Source organism: Urocitellus parryii, chromosome 6, assembly GCF_045843805.1.
Source record: "Urocitellus parryii isolate mUroPar1 chromosome 6, mUroPar1.hap1, whole genome shotgun sequence".
Classification (NCBI taxonomy): Eukaryota; Metazoa; Chordata; class Mammalia; order Rodentia; family Sciuridae; genus Urocitellus; species Urocitellus parryii.
Window position 1 is genome coordinate 26,476,238 of NC_135536.1, and position 19,486 is coordinate 26,495,723.

Sequence of the window (19,486 nt, forward strand, 5' to 3'; positions counted from 1 at the left end):
GATGTGGCTTAAACAGACATGTTCACAAACAGGCAGCCCTGGACAGGCGTCTCCACACAAGTCACACTGGGGATGGGCACAGAGTCGCAGGCTCAAGCAACAGGGGCCTCCTAAGCCTTACGGCAGTTCGTTTTTGTCCTCTCTTGCTTCTCTGGATTTCACTTCTTAGGAATGATGGTTCTCCTTATTTCAAGAGGGACCTTCTCTAGTCATCTTTACCTTTTTTATTTCTTTTTGTACTGGGGATTGAACCCAGGGGTGTTCTGCCACTGAGCTACAACCCCAGTCCTTTTTGAGATAGGGTCTTGCCAAGTTTTTGAGGCTGGCCTTGAATTTGTGATCCTACTGCCTCAGCTCCAGAGTTGCTGGGATGATGAGCTACCACGCCTGGCTTTACCCATTTTTATTCCAGTCATAAGTCACTTAAAACAATTCCATAAAACAGAAATAGTGCTATAAGACTTATAGGCTGTGACAACCCTCTGGGCCTTTGAATGATGATAAGCTTTTTTATTCCCAGTGTCTTAAAAACCCCAGAAAGGGGCTCCCAACGGGCATAGGAAGCAGGGGGACACCATTTCTCCCTTGGAGAGCCTTTAGATGGGCCTCAACAGGGAGCAGAGCCTAAGCGAGCAGGACGAGGGAGGCCCTGAGATAACTTGCTAGTCCGCTCTGCTGTGGGAAGAACGCCACCTGACGTGGTTGTGGCTTATCCCAGAGTACAACTGGAGTAGTTTTGTCATTTTAAAGTTTTATTTGTGAAATGTCAGGTCAGATGGAAGAAATCACTGGATTGCCATTGCCAAGGGGAACGAAGGGATGGGGGACAGGAAAGACAGTAGAAAGAATCAGACATAACTTTCCTATGTTCACAATAGGAATGCACCACAGTGATCCCCTCATCATGTACTACCACAAGAATGAGGTCCTAATTAGAATAAGTTGTTCTCCACGTATGTATAATATGTCAAAACACACTCTACTTGCTGGCATGGTGGCGCACGCCTGTAATCCTAGCAAGTCAGGAGACCAAGACAGGAGGATCAGGAGTTCAAAGCAAGCCACAGAACTTAGTGAAGGCCTAAGTAACCCAGTGAGACCCTATCTCTAATAAGATAAATAAAATAATAAAAAGGGCTGGGGATGTGGCTTGGTGGTTAAGCACCCCTGGGTTCAATTCCTGGTACCCGCCTCCCACACACAAAATACACTCTATTCTCATGTATATCTAAAAAGAACAAATTTCAAAAAGAAAGAAAGGAAGAAATTGCTGGATTGGATTCTCCTCTCCCTCTTCCCAAACACTGCAGCATAAACCTCCAAGTCCTGGGGAACAATAGGCCACTCACTTACCTTAAGACCGCCTGCATTTCCTTTTAAGTTTACACTGGTGAAAGTCTGAACAATGAAATTTCCACATATTCAAGGTCCGATCCCAATATTCTCAAATGGCATGAGTATCTATGTTTGACTTAACCCAATTCAAATATTTGCTCTAGATTTCACTCAGTATTTTTTAAGCAGTTATAAAGCAAAACGGCCTAATAATTTCAAGTAAGTGACTTTTATTTTTCTCTGACATTTCACAGTCAATTTCTACATAACTTCATACTTTCTCAAAAGAATTCACATTTGGTAAATAAATTTCTACCTACAGAATTCATAGCTGGAAAACCACTTCAATATATGCATGAGTTACTTTGCTGCTTAAAGAATTATAATAGAGAAGAAAAGTCAGACAATACTATAATCAATAAAAAGCAATGTGTAATAAATTACAAATGTCATTAAACTCCATTCCCATAACCAATTCAATCAGAAACTTTTTCTAGATGTGTTTCAATATTGCCAACAAAACCTGCCAGAGTTCTCTTAAGGGCTGGTCTGAGCTAATTGGCTTCTCACTTTTAGAAAACAGTAGCTGTGCCTCCGTACTTCATACCAAAGGGCATCATGCAGCACCAAGGCCATCAGTACTCACAGCCCGGTGCGACCCACGGAGATCTTCTGGTTATCTCCAAGCTTCCTCCCTTGGCTGGTCTGGCTGCTGGCCTCAATGGATCTCTCCTTCCAAGACCTAGCTTCCCTACTTGGGTTCGTCTGCTTCCAGCTCAACTAGGGAAAGGACACCCATGCTAAGCGCCCAGAGACTGCCAGATCCAGCTGCAAGATCAGAGAGGACCTGGAGGTGAGGGCCACCTCTCCCTGCCACTCAACAGTAAGGACCGATGAAGGCTTTCTTCCTCTTTTACTGTGACAGGAAGGGAACAGTAAACCTTAGTCTAGGAAGAGGAGTCCAAGAGGTGTACAGCTCCACAGAGGGCTTTTCCAATGGAATACATTTGTTTCTCAGCAAGTGTTTTCAGATTTCTGACACTCAGTAAGACTCAGGACTGGAGCCCAGGCTGTTAGAATGCACCTGTCTCTATAGCTTTGCTGCCAAACATATGCTGCCAAATAGGAAGCTTCCTAGCACGGTGCAGAGCAGAGCGGCTACAGCACCACACAGACTCAGAGGAGGCAACCGACTGGGCCAAGAGGAAAATGTTACAAGGAGCCGAGTCTGCTCAGGGACACATTTGCTGTGGTTTGGGAAATTCTTTTAGAAAGCAAACGGCAGGTAATAGTTTTATGTTGATCAGATTTTACCAAGTTGCTTATTTATAAATCAGTCATACCTAAATCGTGCATTTGTGACCACATTACTAGGCAACCTGAAGCCTTAGCATTTCTAAACTATGTCAAGTTATTATGACTCCCTGGTAAATACTACATGAACTTGTGGGCTTAGTACACCTCAAGGACATCTCCTTTGCAGAAAAAGTGAAACTGATCATAAGAACTTATTAAGGTAATTTGTTAATAATAAAATTTTCAAGAGGATAAAATTTTTAAATGAGGAGATGATCTTTGAAATTCCACTCCTTAGACATCCAGTTATTAATATGAGGCTGAAAAGAATGTGCATCATCTGGAATTTCCCAGCCCATTCTCCTTTTGACCACAGGTTCAAACAGCAGCCGGGGGTGAGCACGTGGCTTCATGAGTGAGTTTAGAAGGAAGAGTTCTTAAATAAGCTTGGGGACACAGGTGCAGGTAACAGCGAGATGTTGACCAACATCACGCCTCTGGCTTTGCTGCCAACGTTCTACACATAAAAGGGACACAGACTGCTCCATACTTGCTCATCACACCAGGAGACAGAGGGAATTTGAGACACAAAAAGCAAGGGGACAAGAATGCTTCCCAACTTTTTGTGGCCTCATTATCACAACCTCAGGAAGGTTTTATTAATTCAAAGTTTACAAGCAAAATCACTGTTTCCCTCTCCTACGAAAACAAAGAACAAACGGGGAAAAAGCCAATGAAGGAGGCAGCAGAGGGGTCACTTAGAGCACTCAGGAACCACTGAAGCTCCCCTTGAGCTTTTCAGATACAAAGCAGGTCGCACTGTTTTAAGGAAGTGAGTAACCAGAATCATCCAGCTGCTGACCAAGAGATGCTGGCCTTGTCTATTTTCTTCAGTCTCTAAGTAAAACAAAAGCAAATTATCAACTACAATTCCAGATGGTACTGAACCTATTCCATACCTTAAGCATCTGAAGTGTTTTGCCCACTCATTTAAGCGAAATCTGGCTTGTAATTAAAGTGTATGAGTCAAACTGTCCTACCCTTTCTCCTGACTTTCAAGTCTAAAAAAACAAAGCTTTACATGATTAACTGCGTGCACCAGATGTGGCCTGTGCCTCAAGCCTTTTTGGTCTCACCCAGCTGGCTTGATGCCTTGTGGGAGGCAAATACACCTCCTCTTATTTTTCTGTCTTCTCTGTGACTAAGACACTCAAGGGAGGATCTATGAAGCCATCCTTGTGTTGCCTACTCTCTGACTCGACAGGTGTCACTCTGCTCATGCATGTTACAGCACCCCTGATCTGGCAGCGAGTGGGATGGAGGGAGGTAACAGTAGAGTCCCACACAATCATCTCCCCTGCTCTGCCCCGTGATCCAGGTATGTGCTTGTAGGCTAAGGAAAGGGGACTAAAAGACACTTGGAATCGGAGGTCCTCAATGGCGCAGACATACATAACCTGTGCATGGACCACAGGTTCAAACAGCAGCCAGGGGAGAGCACGTGGCTTCATGAGTGAGTTTAGAAGGAAGAGTTCTTAAATAAGCTTGGGGACACAGGTGCAGGTAACAGCAAGAATTAAAAGAACCATTCAAATCTCTGGAAGAAATGCTTCCTGGGCTATATGTCTGGGTGATCAGAGAATGTTTCTAGGTCACTGCCAGAATGACTGGACCCAGACGTCAGAGATGCCTGCAGCCTGGCCCAAGCCTGAGGAGCCCTGCTCTTGGTGGCCTCTATGAACAGCTGGGTTTGCTCTTTCAACTGATCTAGTTCCACCTGAGTTGCCTGGTTCTGACGAATCAACTCCTTGGTTTTCAAAGTGATCTCCAGCAAACCAGATTTGTGAAGGACTACCAGGGTGTTCTGAAAGCGCCTGTGTTTGCTCTGCTGCTGCTCTGAAAAGAGATCCGGGCTGCGGCAGAGGTGCTCTGCAGCCCACAGAGGTGAGCTGTAATGGGCTGACAGTGGCGAGAGGGGAGAGCTGCTCTCTAAGCCATGCAGAGTACTGTCTGAGGCACAGACAGGACTGGCGGGGGACGCGAAGGTCAGGCTGGGAGCTTTAGCCACGTGGCTGCTGGATACTGGTTGAAGAGTCTGTGGACTTCCACCTGCCACCAGGGAGGGCACACCCTGCAGGGCCGAGTCCTCAGCGAGTTTGGCACTGGCTGGGGCCGGAGCGGAGGGACTGGACGGGGCCGCGCCAGTCTTGGACGGCTCGCTGGAAGACAAGCCAGGCCCCAGTCTCTCGGTACAGATTTTCTTCTGTATTCCACTTGCTCCTCTTTCTTCTGGGCTGAGGGAAAGGCCCCTTTTGCCAGGGTGGGGGGCTATTTTGGTATAAGAATTCAGAATGGGCAAGTAGTTTCTGGAGTCTGATTTTTTCTCGCTGGCGTGACTTGGGCTGACTGGCGATGGCACAGGTGGGTGAAGGACGAAGAGCTGTGGCTGTGCTGAGATCACTTCAAAGGAGGGCTGGACGGTCCACGATTGGAGGTGGGATGAGCTGCTGCCCTGCAAGCAAAGGAAGACAGCAGCTTATTGGGGACAGAGGCGCACGGCTCCTCAGAGGGGAACGGGACACTCAGATGGCCTGGGCACCCCTCACACGGCTGGGAAAGGGGCTTGGATATCCACTTGTGTCTGACAGAACACAGTTAAAAACTTTCCTAAGGGAAAACTTGAGGAAATATCTATTGTTCTTCCACTCAGAAAAAGAAATTGTAGGTCAGTGAAGTAGCTGAGACAATAAAAATATGGATATCCAATTTCCTCACGAAAGTTAAAATGTGTTCCTCTCAAGACTAAATGTGACTTTACACCACAATCTTCATTTAGGTCTGCCTGGAACCTCCTATACCCGGAAATAACTTTGGTCACATGTGTTGTGATCTATTAGACATCTCTGGGTCCCTTTAAAAAGCCACTTAAACAGTAAAGTTACTACGTGCTGGTGGCTACAACAGGCTGGCACTGTGAGCAATGTTTTAAATGTGTCACCTCCTTTAATCCCCACAATAACCCCATCAGTTACCACTTCCCTTCATAAATAGAAAACTGAGGCTTAGAAAGTTGGTATAACTTGCTTAGTCACCAAGCTACGAAGTGATGCAGAGGATTCCTCCTCTGCCTAACTCTAAGACCCATCTTAACCAAAGGCTGATTTACCTTTATTATATTACTCTTCAACTGTACATTTATTTTTAATTAAAGTACTGATTCAGATGAAAACTAACAGAGAAGGACATGTCTACTTGTCTCTGATATTTGAAAGCCAATCTAGCTCCAATCTGGTCCAAAGATCCCAGTACAGATGAAGCTCAGCAGGGTGAGCCTTGGAGGTTCCCAGCTTTGGTGGGTTATGTGGTGGCATCTGATTTATCTGGAGCCATTATGGACCACCTTTCCAGCATTCTGTACACATTTCTGCCTCCTGCATGTTGGACAGGAACTTTAGCCCAACTACAACTCCTCTTCAGTACAAAGGATGGGACCATCTGGACCGCACATTCTGGAGCCCTGGAAACCAGTTTTCTGACTGAGGACATCTAAAACCCAGGGTCTTCTGAAAGGTCATCCTAATTCAGCTTAGTTGGAATCAAAACTCGAGGCTGTTCCCCAAATATCCCCTGCACTGCTTTTCCAAGATAAGTTTCGTGGACTGTTCTTCCTCAAGTTGATGTTAATATCCTCTAATTACTGCTTTTACAAACTGTCTTATTCAGATTGAAGACACCTAAGGGAACACAGAACAAAAGTTTAGACTTGGACAGGACCTCAGAATCATTTCCCATTAAGCCTTCATGTTCGAGATGAAGAAACAGAAGTCCATGGTGCCTAACCTTGTGCAGGATCATACTGTTTCCTGGCAGAAATGGAATCACCCTCAAAAGAAAAATTCCTAAAATCAATAGTTAAAATATTACACAACAGGGAGCTGGAGTTGTAGCTCGGTGGCAGAGACACTTGCCTAGAACATGTGAGGCCCTGGGTTCAATCCTCAGTACCACATAAAAATAAATAAATAAAATAAAGATATTGTGTCTATCTACAACTAAAGAAAAAAATTTTAAAAAATATTACACAATATACAGAGATTTTTAAATAATATTATTATTTTTGGAATGTGCTGGATTCTAAAGTGTTTAGAAACGAAAACTAAACAAAACTCCTAGACTCTCCAGGAGGCCAGCTTGTCCCTAAGCCTCCCATCTCCTGACAGAGCCCAGCAGCCTTGCCAGCAGGTCTCTTTGTCTGAAGAATGTGGCTCTGCTGGAAAAGCCTACTTACTCCCGGAGCTACCAGCCCAGCCTGCGACAAAGAAGGCTTAACAACACAGCCACACAAGGAGTGACCAGGAGCCAGAGTGAGCGGCAGGGAAGAAATGAGTGGGGAGAAAGCACTGGGCAGCCTGGGTGGGGTCGGGACGATCTCGGGTGGGCTCCACTTTCTTCCTGTCTTTATTTTCTTTTCCTTTCAATAAGAGATTCCAGCTGAGACATGGTTTACCAAGCAAAATTCCTTTTCAGAACACCCTGGGCTACCTTGTTTATGTTCCTCAGAAATAACCAGGTAACAGTTAAGACACTAAGGCTTCCTGACATGCCACAGACATGGTCTTCTAACCTCTGACACAGATGGAAAGATCAAGCTAAAGCCGGATTTCAAACTTCATGATCTTTAAATAGACTCATCAATGCCCCCATGCAAGAGCTGTGAGATAGTTCAGGGTAAGAAGGGTAAGTTTAAGTGTCCTTTAGTTTACACCAATCTTTTCCATTCCTTGAACTTTTCTACTCTAACTTATGCAGATTTATATGATTGAATTCTCAGTTTCAAATACTGGATCTTATGTTAGATTTTCATCCTAATCTTTTCTTTCAGATCTAGACAATAATCACATAATATGCATAGTTATGCAAAAAATCCCCAAATTGAACTTTTTCATCTCCACAAAAAGCTACGTGGACCATTGTTACAGCCATTCTCAAACTGAACAGCTGCCGGGTCACTGATGCCATGGCTTTGATCTGATCACTAAGAAAATGCTCAAAATATGACATGAGAGACAGGGAATCGCCTCTTCTACTAAAACAAATAACGTGTCTTACATTCCCATCTCCCTAAATTCCCAGGACAAATCCAACTTTGTTTCTGCCCTAGACTCTGCCATATGTGAGAATGTACCAGTGAAGTGATGACATTTTGGCTTGGTTCCTTTGTGTATGACTAAAGCACTTAAGAACCCTACGGATAAACTACAAACAAATAAAGTCGGGAACAGTAGCACAAGCCTGTAATCTCAGTTACTGGGGAGGCTGAGGCAAGAGAATTGCCAGTTCAAAGCCAGCCTGGACAATTTAGCAAGATTTTGCCTCAAAATAAAATGAAAAGGTCTGGGGGTATAGCACAGTGATAGGGCACTTATTTATTTGTTCTGCATGTGTGAAGCCTTGGGTTCCATTTCCAGTACTGAAAATAAATAAATAAATAATAAAAACCAAAAACACCTCATTTTTTTGAGTCTGTCTCAAAAATGAGACTATACATCATGACTCTTGTACATTTTTTTTTTTTTCAGTGCTAGGGATCAAATCCAGGGCCTTGGGCATGCTAAGCAAGTGCTCTACCACGGAGCTACATCACCAGCCTCCTGTGCTCCTTTTTAAACAGTGTCAGCAATTGAAAGGTAACAAACTCTACCCAGGACAGAAAAGTACAGCTTGGAATGGTTCTAGTGCCTCTTCTGAACTCTCCTTGGCAGAGAAGGAGAGTTTGTACACAGGAAGCTCAGAAACTTTCATCTGCAAAGATTTTAGGCCACATCCATCCTCCTTACCTGTTTGACCAGAACGTTCTTCATGACGACCATGGGGGACAGTGTAGGGAAGGCATTGCTTGCAGCTTTGGAGCTCTGCCGTGGCCTGTCTTCTCCGCTCCAGCCTAAGGCGCTCAGCATGTCCTCGGACTCCATCTGCTCCGCGGAGCTCAGACATTCTGAGCTCCCATCTGGTGGGCAGAAGCATGGTTAGTTCATGCAGGCTCTAAGCTAGGGCTCTTAACCCAGCTCCTGAGATATAGGAACCCCTGAAATTAAAAGGAACATCTGGGACAGGCGTTCTTGTCCATTTTTCTGGGGTCTTTAGTTTTCATTGGATTTTCCATGACCTCCATAATTATCCCTCCCCCCAAAATTCAGAACTGTTCTTAACTCCCTTCCTTCTTCTCTTAAAGGCAAAAACCTGTGTCAGTTAGAGTTCATGTGAAAGTAATCATCAGGTCTACAGAGAAATGAGTTGAAGGTTTCAAAGTTAGTTCATAGCTTTGAAGAACCTGATGCTGAGAAGTGAGCATCCATAATTTTTGAGAAGTATCACTGAGATTCTGAGTCATGCCCCTGTTGATGAATGTCCTTCTAATCATAATCTTTGCCATGCTGCAGAAAATGCAGTTGTTGATAGCTGTTAAAATCTGTTAATCTCTAGTTTATATCCATGTTGGAACTAAAATAGCTTCTTCCTGAATTTTCCAATTATAAAATTCTGGATTAGTTTGTCAAAGCCAACGTTTAAATGTTTCTCTTCTCTGTTGTTCCTTCCACCCTGTTAAGCACCTCCTTTACTGGCTGTACTTACCAGGAATCCTTCACAATGAGTGAAAGCAGGATGCTCTACAAGCCAAAGAGAACACAGGTCCCTATGTAACGCCATACAAAAAGGATGTACTTAAATACCTGCTGGCGTAAACCAAAAGACTGTTTTTTTCCTGCTACTGAGGAGTCTGGGATTATGTGAATTGCTCATCAAGAATCTTAGAATAGCTGTGGCTCAGTGATGGAGTGCCCCTGAGTTCAAACCCTAGTACCCACCCCCCCAAATAAGAATCTCAGAATATTGATAAGGCAAGACTGGAGCGTAAATGGATAAATAAATGCAACTGTCAACAACTGCATTTTCTGCAGCATGGCAAAGACTGTGATTAGAAGGACATTCATCAACAGGGGCACGACTCAGACTCTCCAGTGATACTTCTCAAAAATCATGGGTATCTGGGTCCTACCCTTGATCCAACTGAACTGATTTACCTTGTTCCTAGGTAAATTTATTTTCAAGTAATCCAAATGTGCTCTAGTTACCAACTATTAAGCCATACAATGTGTACACCCCACACCTGGACCTTGCTTCTCAATGCTGTTCTGCACATGAAGCACAAAAGCAGGGGCTCTTGGAGAAACAGCTGATTCCAAGACGTTGACAGGGAAGGGACAAGATGAGCCTGGACAGCTTATTGTCCTAGAAAGCGAGGAGGTGCTCAAACACTAATGGGAATGTCAAAAAGACACAAGGGCTACCCAGATGGGTCTCCCACTGACCAAATATGGGACAATGTATTAGAAATAATGATATTAGGGCTGGGGTTGTGGCCCAGCAGTGGCTGGAGGCATTCACTGGGGCTATGTGGGGGGACATAATGAGTTCGATTATTTTTAATACCACTCTATGTCTGAATAATATAGGACTTCTTTAAAGAACTGGCTTAATGAAGTTAAAGTTTTTGGAAAAAGTACCATATAGTCAATAGCACTGAGAATTACAGATAATAAAACTGTGGATAATGTTTATTCTTTGACTTTTCTAAGTTTCTAAGCTTCTCAATGAGTATGAATTACCTTCATGACAAGAAAACCAGACAAAAAAGCAAACATGATGTTAAAAGAAAACGGGGAAAGTTTCCCAAACCTGTCTGATTATATGACAGATACTTATTTTACAAACCCCACATTCCAAGGCCTTCCCCAGTCCCTCGGAATCAGCATCTCCAGAAGAGGATCTGAGGATCAGTGTTTTAATGATGGCTGCAGGCGAGCCTGACAATGAGGCAAGACTCTGAAACAGTGCTATGAACCCTGGACTGCTTTATCCCTGGGCAGCAACCAATTCCTCTTACTCTAATCCCTTGGTCAGTCTCTGCTCCTCTATGAGTAATGGTCTATTTATACTTTGGCTTCTCATTCAGCATGACTACGAGGTGAGAACACATCGATCTCAAGATGGGAAAGTTCTAGTTTTCCTAACAGTTGCATTTCTCACTATACATGAGTAAATCAACAAAACTGATCAATTTGTCTCTGTGAACTTGGGTGACATAAATCTTCCCCTAGAGGAGGTTTCACTCTCAGGATGCTAATTCAGCCCCAATACTCTGGCATCAATCCTTGGCATCCCCTGAGCCAAAAATGTTGATATCAATTTCACATTTGAGGGTAGTTCAAGCCACTCCCTCAGGCGTGGAAATGAAAAGAAGCTCACAAAAATTAAGAGATTCATAGGGGACGCAGCTAGCCCTTTCGGATAAGCTATTAAAGAAAACTGTTCCACTTTCTGGTCTAATAGCCTGAAGGTAGTATTGGGCAGGTAGCTCTAGACCAAATACCATATGACAGATATGAGGAAGGAAAGATTGTTGGGAGGAGCGGACTTTTTAAGCATAGTAAAATAACTTTCTTAGCAAAAAAATTATCTTAACAAATTGTAGTCATGCACCACATAATGATGCTTTGGTCAATTACAGACCTATATGTGGTGCAGCCTGGGTGTGTAGAAGGCTACCCCATCTAGGTTTGTGTAAGTATACTCTGTGGTATTCACACAGTGATGAAATCACCTAAGGACGGGTTTCCCAGGACATATCCCCCTCGTAGCCCGACAGTACAACTTTTAAACTGGCAGATTTCAAATTTGTTACACAGTGATAACTTGCAGTAGTATTTTTTTCCCTGAAATGTATCTGTTCCTATGAAAAAGGAGCTAACCCCCATGGAATTATGAGCATTCAAGTATTTCTTTTCCAGTAACCATTTGTAATACTTGGAAATGTAAGATTTAAAATTGAGTCTTGAGCTGGGGATGTAGCTCGGAGGCACAGTGCTTGCCCAGCGTGTGTGAGGCCCTGGGTTCCTTCCTTAGCACTGCAAAACATAAATAAAGTTGAAAGCCTAAGTTGAAGAAAAGATGTCAAATCATCCTTTCAGAACTAATCCCACAGTGACTTTGACTGATACTCTGCCATATGGAATCAGAATGACCATTTTGTGAGAACAGATAGTCATTATTCTTTGTGTTAAAGCTTCTCATTCTTATCACACAAATGAGTTTTAGGGAGAAAATTTTTCAGGCACATCATTCATTATCATGTAGAAAGGATAAGATATTTTTAACCTGAAAATCCAGAGTCCTTATCTGACTCTGCAGCCACCACGCCAAGTTGACGAGTCCCTTTTTTCATCTCTGTTCCTCTGCCTAGCTTGGCCGAGAGTCTTCTGGGGCTCTCTCTGGATGGGATTTTCCTCTCCATGTTTTATTAGGCTGAAAGCGAGTTCCTGGTACTCTTTTCATCTGGATCGCTCTATGAAAAACAGTTACATAAGAAGTCAATGCCCAGAGAGCTGAAATAGGTAATCCAAATGGTGCATGAAGTTAAGAGTCAAGAACACAGTCCTTGCCCACATAGGCCATATCTTCTCAGTGGACAAAAGCTTCGAGTTTACTAAACAGAATGGTTTCCACCCAAAAAGAGATCCACAGTCCTCCTGCTGCTGTGTAACTACATTACAAATTCAAAGCACACAAACAATATTCTGTGGGAGCTTTGTAACTGCTAACAAAGGCACATTTGATTAGGCTTTTGGAATGGGTACCCAAATCAAGTCACCCTCCTCCTCCCTGAGGAGAGGTAACATCAGCCAGCGGGCTTGCTGTCCTAGTGTGCACCTGCAGGCTCCTGACCTACTGCCACAGCCCAGAGTGTAGTTTCTCACCGATAATTCTCAGTTCTTTGGATAAAGAACTGAACAGAGTAAAAACAGTTTATATATGCATGCTACTTTGGGGCTAAAAAGTGTTTTTTAGGGGTGTAGTATAACTCAGTGGTAAAGTACTTACCTACCATGAATAAGGCCCTGAGTTCAATCCCCAGCATCACAAAAATAAAAATCAACAATCCCCTGCACCATAAACAACAAAAATAAACCATTTTTATATGCAAATAATATCATACATAATAAAGTGCTTATATAATACAAAGGTACATAACATGTATTGCTATTAATGTTATTTTACTTGGGCTTCATAATGTCTACATCAGTTGTGATCCCATTTTACAAAGAAGGAAGCTGACACTGAGATAAGTTACAGTCAGTCATTTAAAAATATCTACCAAGTGCTCATATAGAACCAGGCACTGTACTAGGACTGGGGATACAAAGTGAATAGGACAGACATGTTTACTCTCTTCTTGGACTTGTGATCTAGAAAGAGAGGAAGACATTAATCAAGGACTCCTGTACGTAATGACTACTTTGATAAGAGAAATGAAGGGTCAGGACTAGTAGTCTGGGGGACTAAGGAAGTGCCAGGTAGCTGGGATGGAAGGCTGAGTTAACGAGGCAAAAGGGGACAGGTGGGGCATGCTGGTGTGTTCTGGGCAAAAGTCCTAAGGGAACAAGCAGCTTGGCCTACTCAGAGCTAAACGGCAGCAAGATCACAGGGAGGGGTGACTGGACTGGGGATTGAGCCCAGGAGTGCTCTACACTGAACAACACCCCCTGCCTTTATTTATTTATTTTAAGACAGGGTCTCACTAATTTGACTGACACTAGGGAGTGGTGGGGACAGAAAGGAAGGGCCTGGGAATCCATGTTGCAAAGGCTGGTTAACTTAACAGCAGCAGAAAATCACTGAAGTATTTCAACCAGAAGAGTAATGTGATCAGATCTGTGCTTTCAAAAGCGTTTTCGATGAGGACTGAGACTAAAGCAGAGAGAGAGAAAGAGAGAGAGAGAGAGAGAGAGACAGAGAGAGAGAGAGGGAGGCAGGCGGAGTGGCATGAGATCATTCGGATGCTATCGTGACAGTCCAGGAACATTACAGAGGGGGTCCTGGAGGAGACGAGAAGGCAAACAGGCTGACCTGCTGGGACTCAGTTATTATGAGGTGGGGAGTACCATTTTCTAAGCTAGGGAGCCCCGAGCCCCAAAAGAGCACAGCAGGGAGCTGGGTGGAGTGGGCAGGTGTGGCGAGGCTAGTTCAGTTTTGGTCATCTAGAGACTGAAGTGAGTAGAGATGGTGGGTAGGAAGAAGTCACATGTAAGACTAAAGCTCAGGGAAGAAACCCAAGCTTGCCTCAGTGACATACAGCTAGTCCGCAGAGTATCCGGACTGGGCTAACAGTGCAAGAATGAGACTAATCAGCCCTACAAAGGGTCAGCAGAACTGAGAACGTTCAACAGTTAGCAAATATTTGAGTTACAGCAGAATGGGAGTTAAGTGTAAGGCTGGAATGTTAAGTGCACAAAGGACACCACAGGAATAAAACAGAAAAAACCTGGGATAATAATGAATCTGGTAGGTGTGAGCAAGGCCTGGCGATGTTTCCATTCGAAGTCTATTCACCACTCCATCCCATGGGACTAGTGGAGAGAAGCTTGAGTCCCAAATAGCACTGTGCCTGGAACAACACTGTGAAGGGCCACGCCTGGACACTTCTGCTGATACAAGATCTAGTGAGGAACACCAGAGGAAGGGCTCACGGTGAAGTTAAATAAGACAAGAGCAGCCCTCTGGCTCATACTTTTACCCTCAGTGGATGTGGGCTGAAGGGAACACAAACTGGTTTGAAAACAATTTCAAGTAAAAGTTATTTTGCCTCATACCTAACTCATTTAAGGGGACTGGCTTCCTCATTCAATTCATGTCAAATCAAGACTCTTTCAGAGGTCACACGCTTAATCCTATGTGCATAAAAGATGAACAATGGCCCTGTCACATCTTGCAGAGCACTAGGCAAAAGCAATGTCGATTTGACAGCTACGAGGTTTGACAGCATGGACAACCCAGTGTAAAAAGCAGACTAAAATGTAAAATTGTATCTCTAATTAAATCAGGATCCTTTTGTATAAAACCCAACAAGTGTGCACAGTGTAATTTTCCTTAAATAATACTGTCCAAAAATGAATAAAAGCCTTCTTCAAAATGGACATAGATGTAGCATGTGGATGGGTCTTCAGACTGACGTGGGTCTCACTAGGCCGCTGATCCAGCGTAGGAAGGTAGCTCATGTTAGTGGCAACTATTTAAGAACCTGACAAAATTTCACATTATCTTACTAAACAGGAATTATTTTATAGGTATTTTAGAGAAAGCATCCCAATTTAGTCTTCTACAGTTCTCAAGACAAGACACTGGAAGAGGTCTTGCCACCGTATTGTCAAAGCATGACTAATGGAGCCACAGAAAACACACAGGGATTTATTCTGACTCATTGAGAATTTGCAGGATAATATTGATTGTAGAATCAAAATCCTGAAATACTGACAAACAGGTTAAAGTGTATTAAAATTTTAGGGGGGGCTGGGGATGTGGCTCAAGTGGTAGCGCGCTTGCCTGGCATGCGTGCGGCCCGGGTTCGATCCTCAGCACCACATACCAACAAAGATGTTGTGTCCGCCGAGAACTAAAAAATAAATATTAAAAAAAAATCTTTCTCTCTCTCAGTCTCTCTCTCCTCTCTCACTCTCTCTTTAAAAAAAAAAAAAAATTTAGGTCCTGGGGAGTTGGTGGCAGTTGGAAAGAATGTATAATTGACTTCAAAGCATCCATGAGCCATGAACATCAGACCCAGCTGTACACAGCACCCCATGAAGTCCTGAACTAGGGAGCAGAGTGACAGGGTTTCCTACCACCACTTCTCAAACTGGGGGTCATTAAAATCTCAAAGCCTGAAAACCTCAGTAAGTTGCCAGATTTTTTTTCTCCTGCATATTATTTTAACGTTAGATGCTCACAAGTTGAGGAGGAGTTGAAACTGGATTATTGGCTCTCCTCTCTCTGCTTCCTGGTACAGCCTGGGAAACAGCTGCACAAACATCTCAGACCCCAGGTACTTACTCTGCATTAGAAGGGTTAATTTAAGCTAATTTAAGTAGACCCTAATTGGGAATTTTATGGATGTATATGTAATACATTGTCCAAAAGGTTCCCACAGACAACAGTACATGCTAAAATTCACATTGGAAAGTTAATCAACAAATACATGAATTTATATAAATAGATATAAAATTCTAGCAAGTGCTGACTTCTATTTTTGTACTTCTTACATTAGAGTCTAATTATTTGTCTCCTCGACGAAGGGTTGTTTTTTCATCTTTGCAACCACAGCCTCCAACAATGAGCATGTGAGATGTTCAAGAGAATAATAAATTCCAGCCAGTCTCTGTCCTGCTGAGTCTCTGACAGCCAGAGCAGCTTTGCTGTCAGTGAAATCCTGGAAGGGCAATACTCTGCATTTCCAAACACCGTGGTCACCTCCAGATCTAACCTCCATGTCTGGTCCTATGCAGGAAACAGATATCTAATCTACTCTTTATTCTCGGTGAAACCTCGGGGACAAACCCACCAACCAAATTAAAAGTTGGTATAATCCAGAATATCTATAGAGATTCGAGTTTATGATACAAAGGAGACCCAAGAGGTACAAAGAAAGGGTCTGACATGCAGCCCTGTCTCTCTCCTTTTATAGATACTTGGCAACATTCCTGAGAGCTCAGGTTGCTTTTAAAATGTGTCACGTGTATAACATGCGTGCAGAGAGGTGTAAGGTGAAAGCCCAAGCAGAAGCTTAAATACAATAAAGTGATAAGGCCATACAAAATAAAGAACTTACAGCCACAAAACTATGAATAATCTCAGAATTATAAATATGTTACTAGGTTTTCCCTGGAACCGTGTTCTTCTAGTCTGCATATTCAGATACACCATTCTGGGAGAATGTCTGTATGTTTTAATGAGGGGAAAACTCCATCTTCCTGAATCTCTAAAATTCATCTTCCCCTTTACATTCATTCCCATTCTCCAACCTGGCTGCAAATTCATGCCAAAGATCCTGAAATCCGATTCCATAAAATTTTCCTGTGTTTGAAACCAGGTGTGGCATTCTCCATCTTCACCTTTCAAAGGGATCAGATTAGCGAACTTCCTTTTAATCCTCTCCTGCAAAAAGAGTTCACACTAACAGCGCCCACCTATTCATTTGCACCAGCCCACACTGCATCTGTGCCAGACAGCATGTGCACCCTCCAGGCATCCACCAGCCTGCCAGCTCAGCAGGGCAGAACTGGGCAGACCCTAGGACGGTGCTGTGACTGGCATACCACCAGTCACCCAGGACAAACGCCCAGGCAATGCGTACTGCCAGCGCCTGGGTAATAACAAGGAGCCTGGCTTTGGCCTGGGCCGGGACCAGAATTACCCTCAGCCCACTCACTAACCACCAACTCCTTACTTGGCACTGCTGCTTTCTTCCCCACACCCCTACCCCTGGCATCACGCCTAGCAAGCTGGCTACTCAAGAGAAATAACCAACAAAACGGGGAACAGCAGGGCGTCAGAGAGGTCAGCACACCTGCGTCCCGGACCCAGAGCGCAGCTCCTAACTAGGGGTCCAGGACCCTCACCCTGTTAGCAGCCCTCGCGCCCACTCACCTGCCCATTCCCGGGCCTTCTGCTCACAACCCAAGTCCGCCAGGCTCCCTGCCAGCGCTGGCCCCCAGGGGCAGACCCGGGCCACCTGCCCTAACGAACTCACCCCACTTGTTCTTGCACAAGCCCCCTCCCCACGAACGGCCCCCTCCTAGCCCGCGAGTCTCTTTCCCACGTAGGCCGGCCGCTCCCGGGAAAACCAACTTAATGGGGGCAAGGGTGGTGCGTCCCTCTGCTCCCGACATTCGGGCCTCCGTCCCCCGAAGGTCCCGGTTCTCCCTCCTGTGACTAACCGCTTTTCTTCCTCATTCCCCTACTCCCACCTGCTTTCCCGGCGCTCCGCGCCCAAACCCTCGCGGGGTGCGCCATCCCTGACCCCTCCCCCGGGCCGAGCCCTCCCTTTCTCACCTAGGGCCAGGGTCGCTGCTCCACGACCGGCCCGGCGCGTCAGGTGGCGCATGCGCGAGCCCGGCCCCACGGCTCCATGACAACCCCGTCTTCTCCGGGTCTCCAGCTATTCCCCCGGCCTCCCGCCCATTTCTCCTCCCCCCGCCTCCGCGACGGCTGTCGCCAGCCACGTGACCCGGCTCGGAGGACTCGGCACCATAGAGATAGCGCGCTGTTCTCCTAGAGGGGCCCTTGGAGACGCACTTTCCCTGCCTCCGCCGGAAGGGACATCGCTTAGAGGCCCGTGCTCTCTACGGCGGGCGGGCGTTTCTATGGTTGGTTGCTGAGGCCCCGCCGCCATTTTGTAGGGGGCCTGGCGCTCTGGGCTGCGTGGGCAGGCCTCGAGGCGGGGTTTCGAGGGGCAGGGGTTGGCCGGCCTGAAACCTGCACGGCAAGAGGTGTCGTTCGTCTCGTGTAAACAGTGCCGACGCCGTTGGGGGTGGGGACCAGGACAGGCCCTGCCGCGCGGGCGGCGTGGGAGGGAGCCAAGGAGGACGGGCTCGGGTCCCATTTTTTGCCCTGTCTTTTGCTTTACTGGCCTTCCCGACAGCCCCGAGACCGTGCTGCAGTGAATATTTTAGTTGGATGATTTCACGTCCTTTGATGTGCCACTGCCCAAGAGGGTGGGTTTTCTATGGCCGCAGTTCTTCCTGCCAGCCCTTGGCGAAGTTTCCCCGGGAGCCGCTGAAGAAGAAAAGGGCGTCGGCATCCAAGATGTGTTCAGTGGATCAGTCAGGGTCACTCTGTCAAGAAAGAATTTCTTCGCAAAAAAAGAGAGAAAAAAAAAAAAAAAAAGATTGCTGGAGGTCAGGGCCGGTGCTGGAACGGCGCTGTCCAAAACTAGTCACCGCGAAGAGCTATATAATTAAGTGAGCCGAGCTTTTTGCCTAGCCCGCGCTAGTCCCTGAGTTTCATTCCCCAGTACCGCCCCCAAAATAAGTAAAATTAAATGAGAAAATTCAATTTCAGTCGCACCAGCAGCATTTAAAGAACTGACTAGCCACATAGAGCTAATGCCTACTTTATTGGTCAGAGACTGTTTGCATTCCCAGCATTTCAGGAAGTTGTATTGGACAGCACTGATCTAGGTGACCGGGAGTTGTCCTGCATTGGTAATCCAAGCTTTTTAAAGCGCCACCAGGTCATAGTTAATCTCTTTAGTCCTTTAGATACAGATAATGCTAATGTATTATTTGGTATGAGTGTACTTATTAACATAAGCTCTGTCAACAAATAACAGTTGAATGCCTACATAAAGTTTATTTTGAGGATGGAATGAAAACAAGGATTTGGCTGCAAAAAAAATCAGCAAGGGGCTGGGGATGTGGCTCAAGCGGTAGCATGCGCGGGGCGCTGGGTTCTATCCTCAGCACCACATAAAAATAATATAGATGTTGTGTCTCTGAAAACTAAAAAATAAATATTTTAAAAATCAGGAAATGTTGTTAAAAAAAAAAGATGAATTTCATGTAGTTTGATCAAACTGAGGTGAAGCAGGGGAAGTTGAAACACAAGAGCTCCAGAATTTACTGGTGCTGAGAATAAAATCTACCCTCTGACCGGCAAGCTGACCAAAAACCTGAGACTTGACACTGAAAGAGATTCTGATTAGGACAACCTAGCTAAATCTACATATGTATATCACCTGGCATTTGTTTCTATGAATTGCAGATGCTTCTGTGGGACTGCAGGAGAAGCAATTTAGCTGCCTCACCCAAGTTAGATCAAACTCCATAAAATTTAGTTTTCCTTTTCATTCACTTCTTTTTTTCCCCCGGAACCAGGGATTGAATGAACCTAGTGCTGCTTAACCACTGAGCCACATCCCCAGCCCTTCTTTGTTTTAAGGCAAGGTCTCACTAAATGCCAAGGGCCT

The 19,486-nt window shown here is 44.9% G+C and overlaps 1 protein-coding gene across 5 annotated transcripts; it reads right to left on the minus strand.

Moving 5' to 3' along the window:
- Positions 1–1,548: 1,548 nt before the first annotated feature.
- On the minus strand, positions 1,549–17,680 carry Cipc (CLOCK interacting pacemaker). Of its 5 annotated transcripts, none has more exons than XM_026400816.2 (5): positions 17,572–17,680; positions 16,542–16,674; positions 11,848–12,034; positions 8,469–8,638; positions 1,549–5,143 (listed from the first exon to the last, which is right to left on the minus strand). In XM_026400816.2, exons 3-5 carry the CDS (start codon positions 11,981–11,983, stop codon positions 4,250–4,252), a joined length of 1,200 nt encoding a protein of 399 aa, XP_026256601.2. In that variant the 5' UTR covers positions 11,984–12,034; positions 16,542–16,674; positions 17,572–17,680; the 3' UTR covers positions 1,549–4,249. The 5 variants fall into 5 exon arrangements, with proteins under 5 accessions (XP_026256601.2, XP_077655731.1, XP_026256576.2 ...); XM_077799605.1 differs by lacking the exon at positions 17,572–17,680 and adding an exon at positions 17,167–17,540; XM_026400791.2 differs by lacking the exon at positions 16,542–16,674.
- Between the last annotated feature and the right edge of the window lie 1,806 nt (positions 17,681–19,486).

Excerpts from the sequence above, each read along its gene's own strand:
- Cipc (XM_026400791.2), bottom strand. The coding sequence starts at position 11,983 with ATGGAGAGGAAAATCCCATCCAGAGAGAGCCCCAGAAGACTCTCGGCC. Across the intron at positions 8,639-11,847 it reads TAAGGACTCTGGATTTTCAG|ATGGGAGCTCAGAATGTCTG; the intron begins GTTAAAAATATC and ends TCTGCCCACCAG. Across the intron at positions 5,144-8,468 it reads AGAACGTTCTGGTCAAACAG|GGCAGCAGCTCATCCCACCT; the intron begins GTAAGGAGGATG and ends CTTTGCTTGCAG.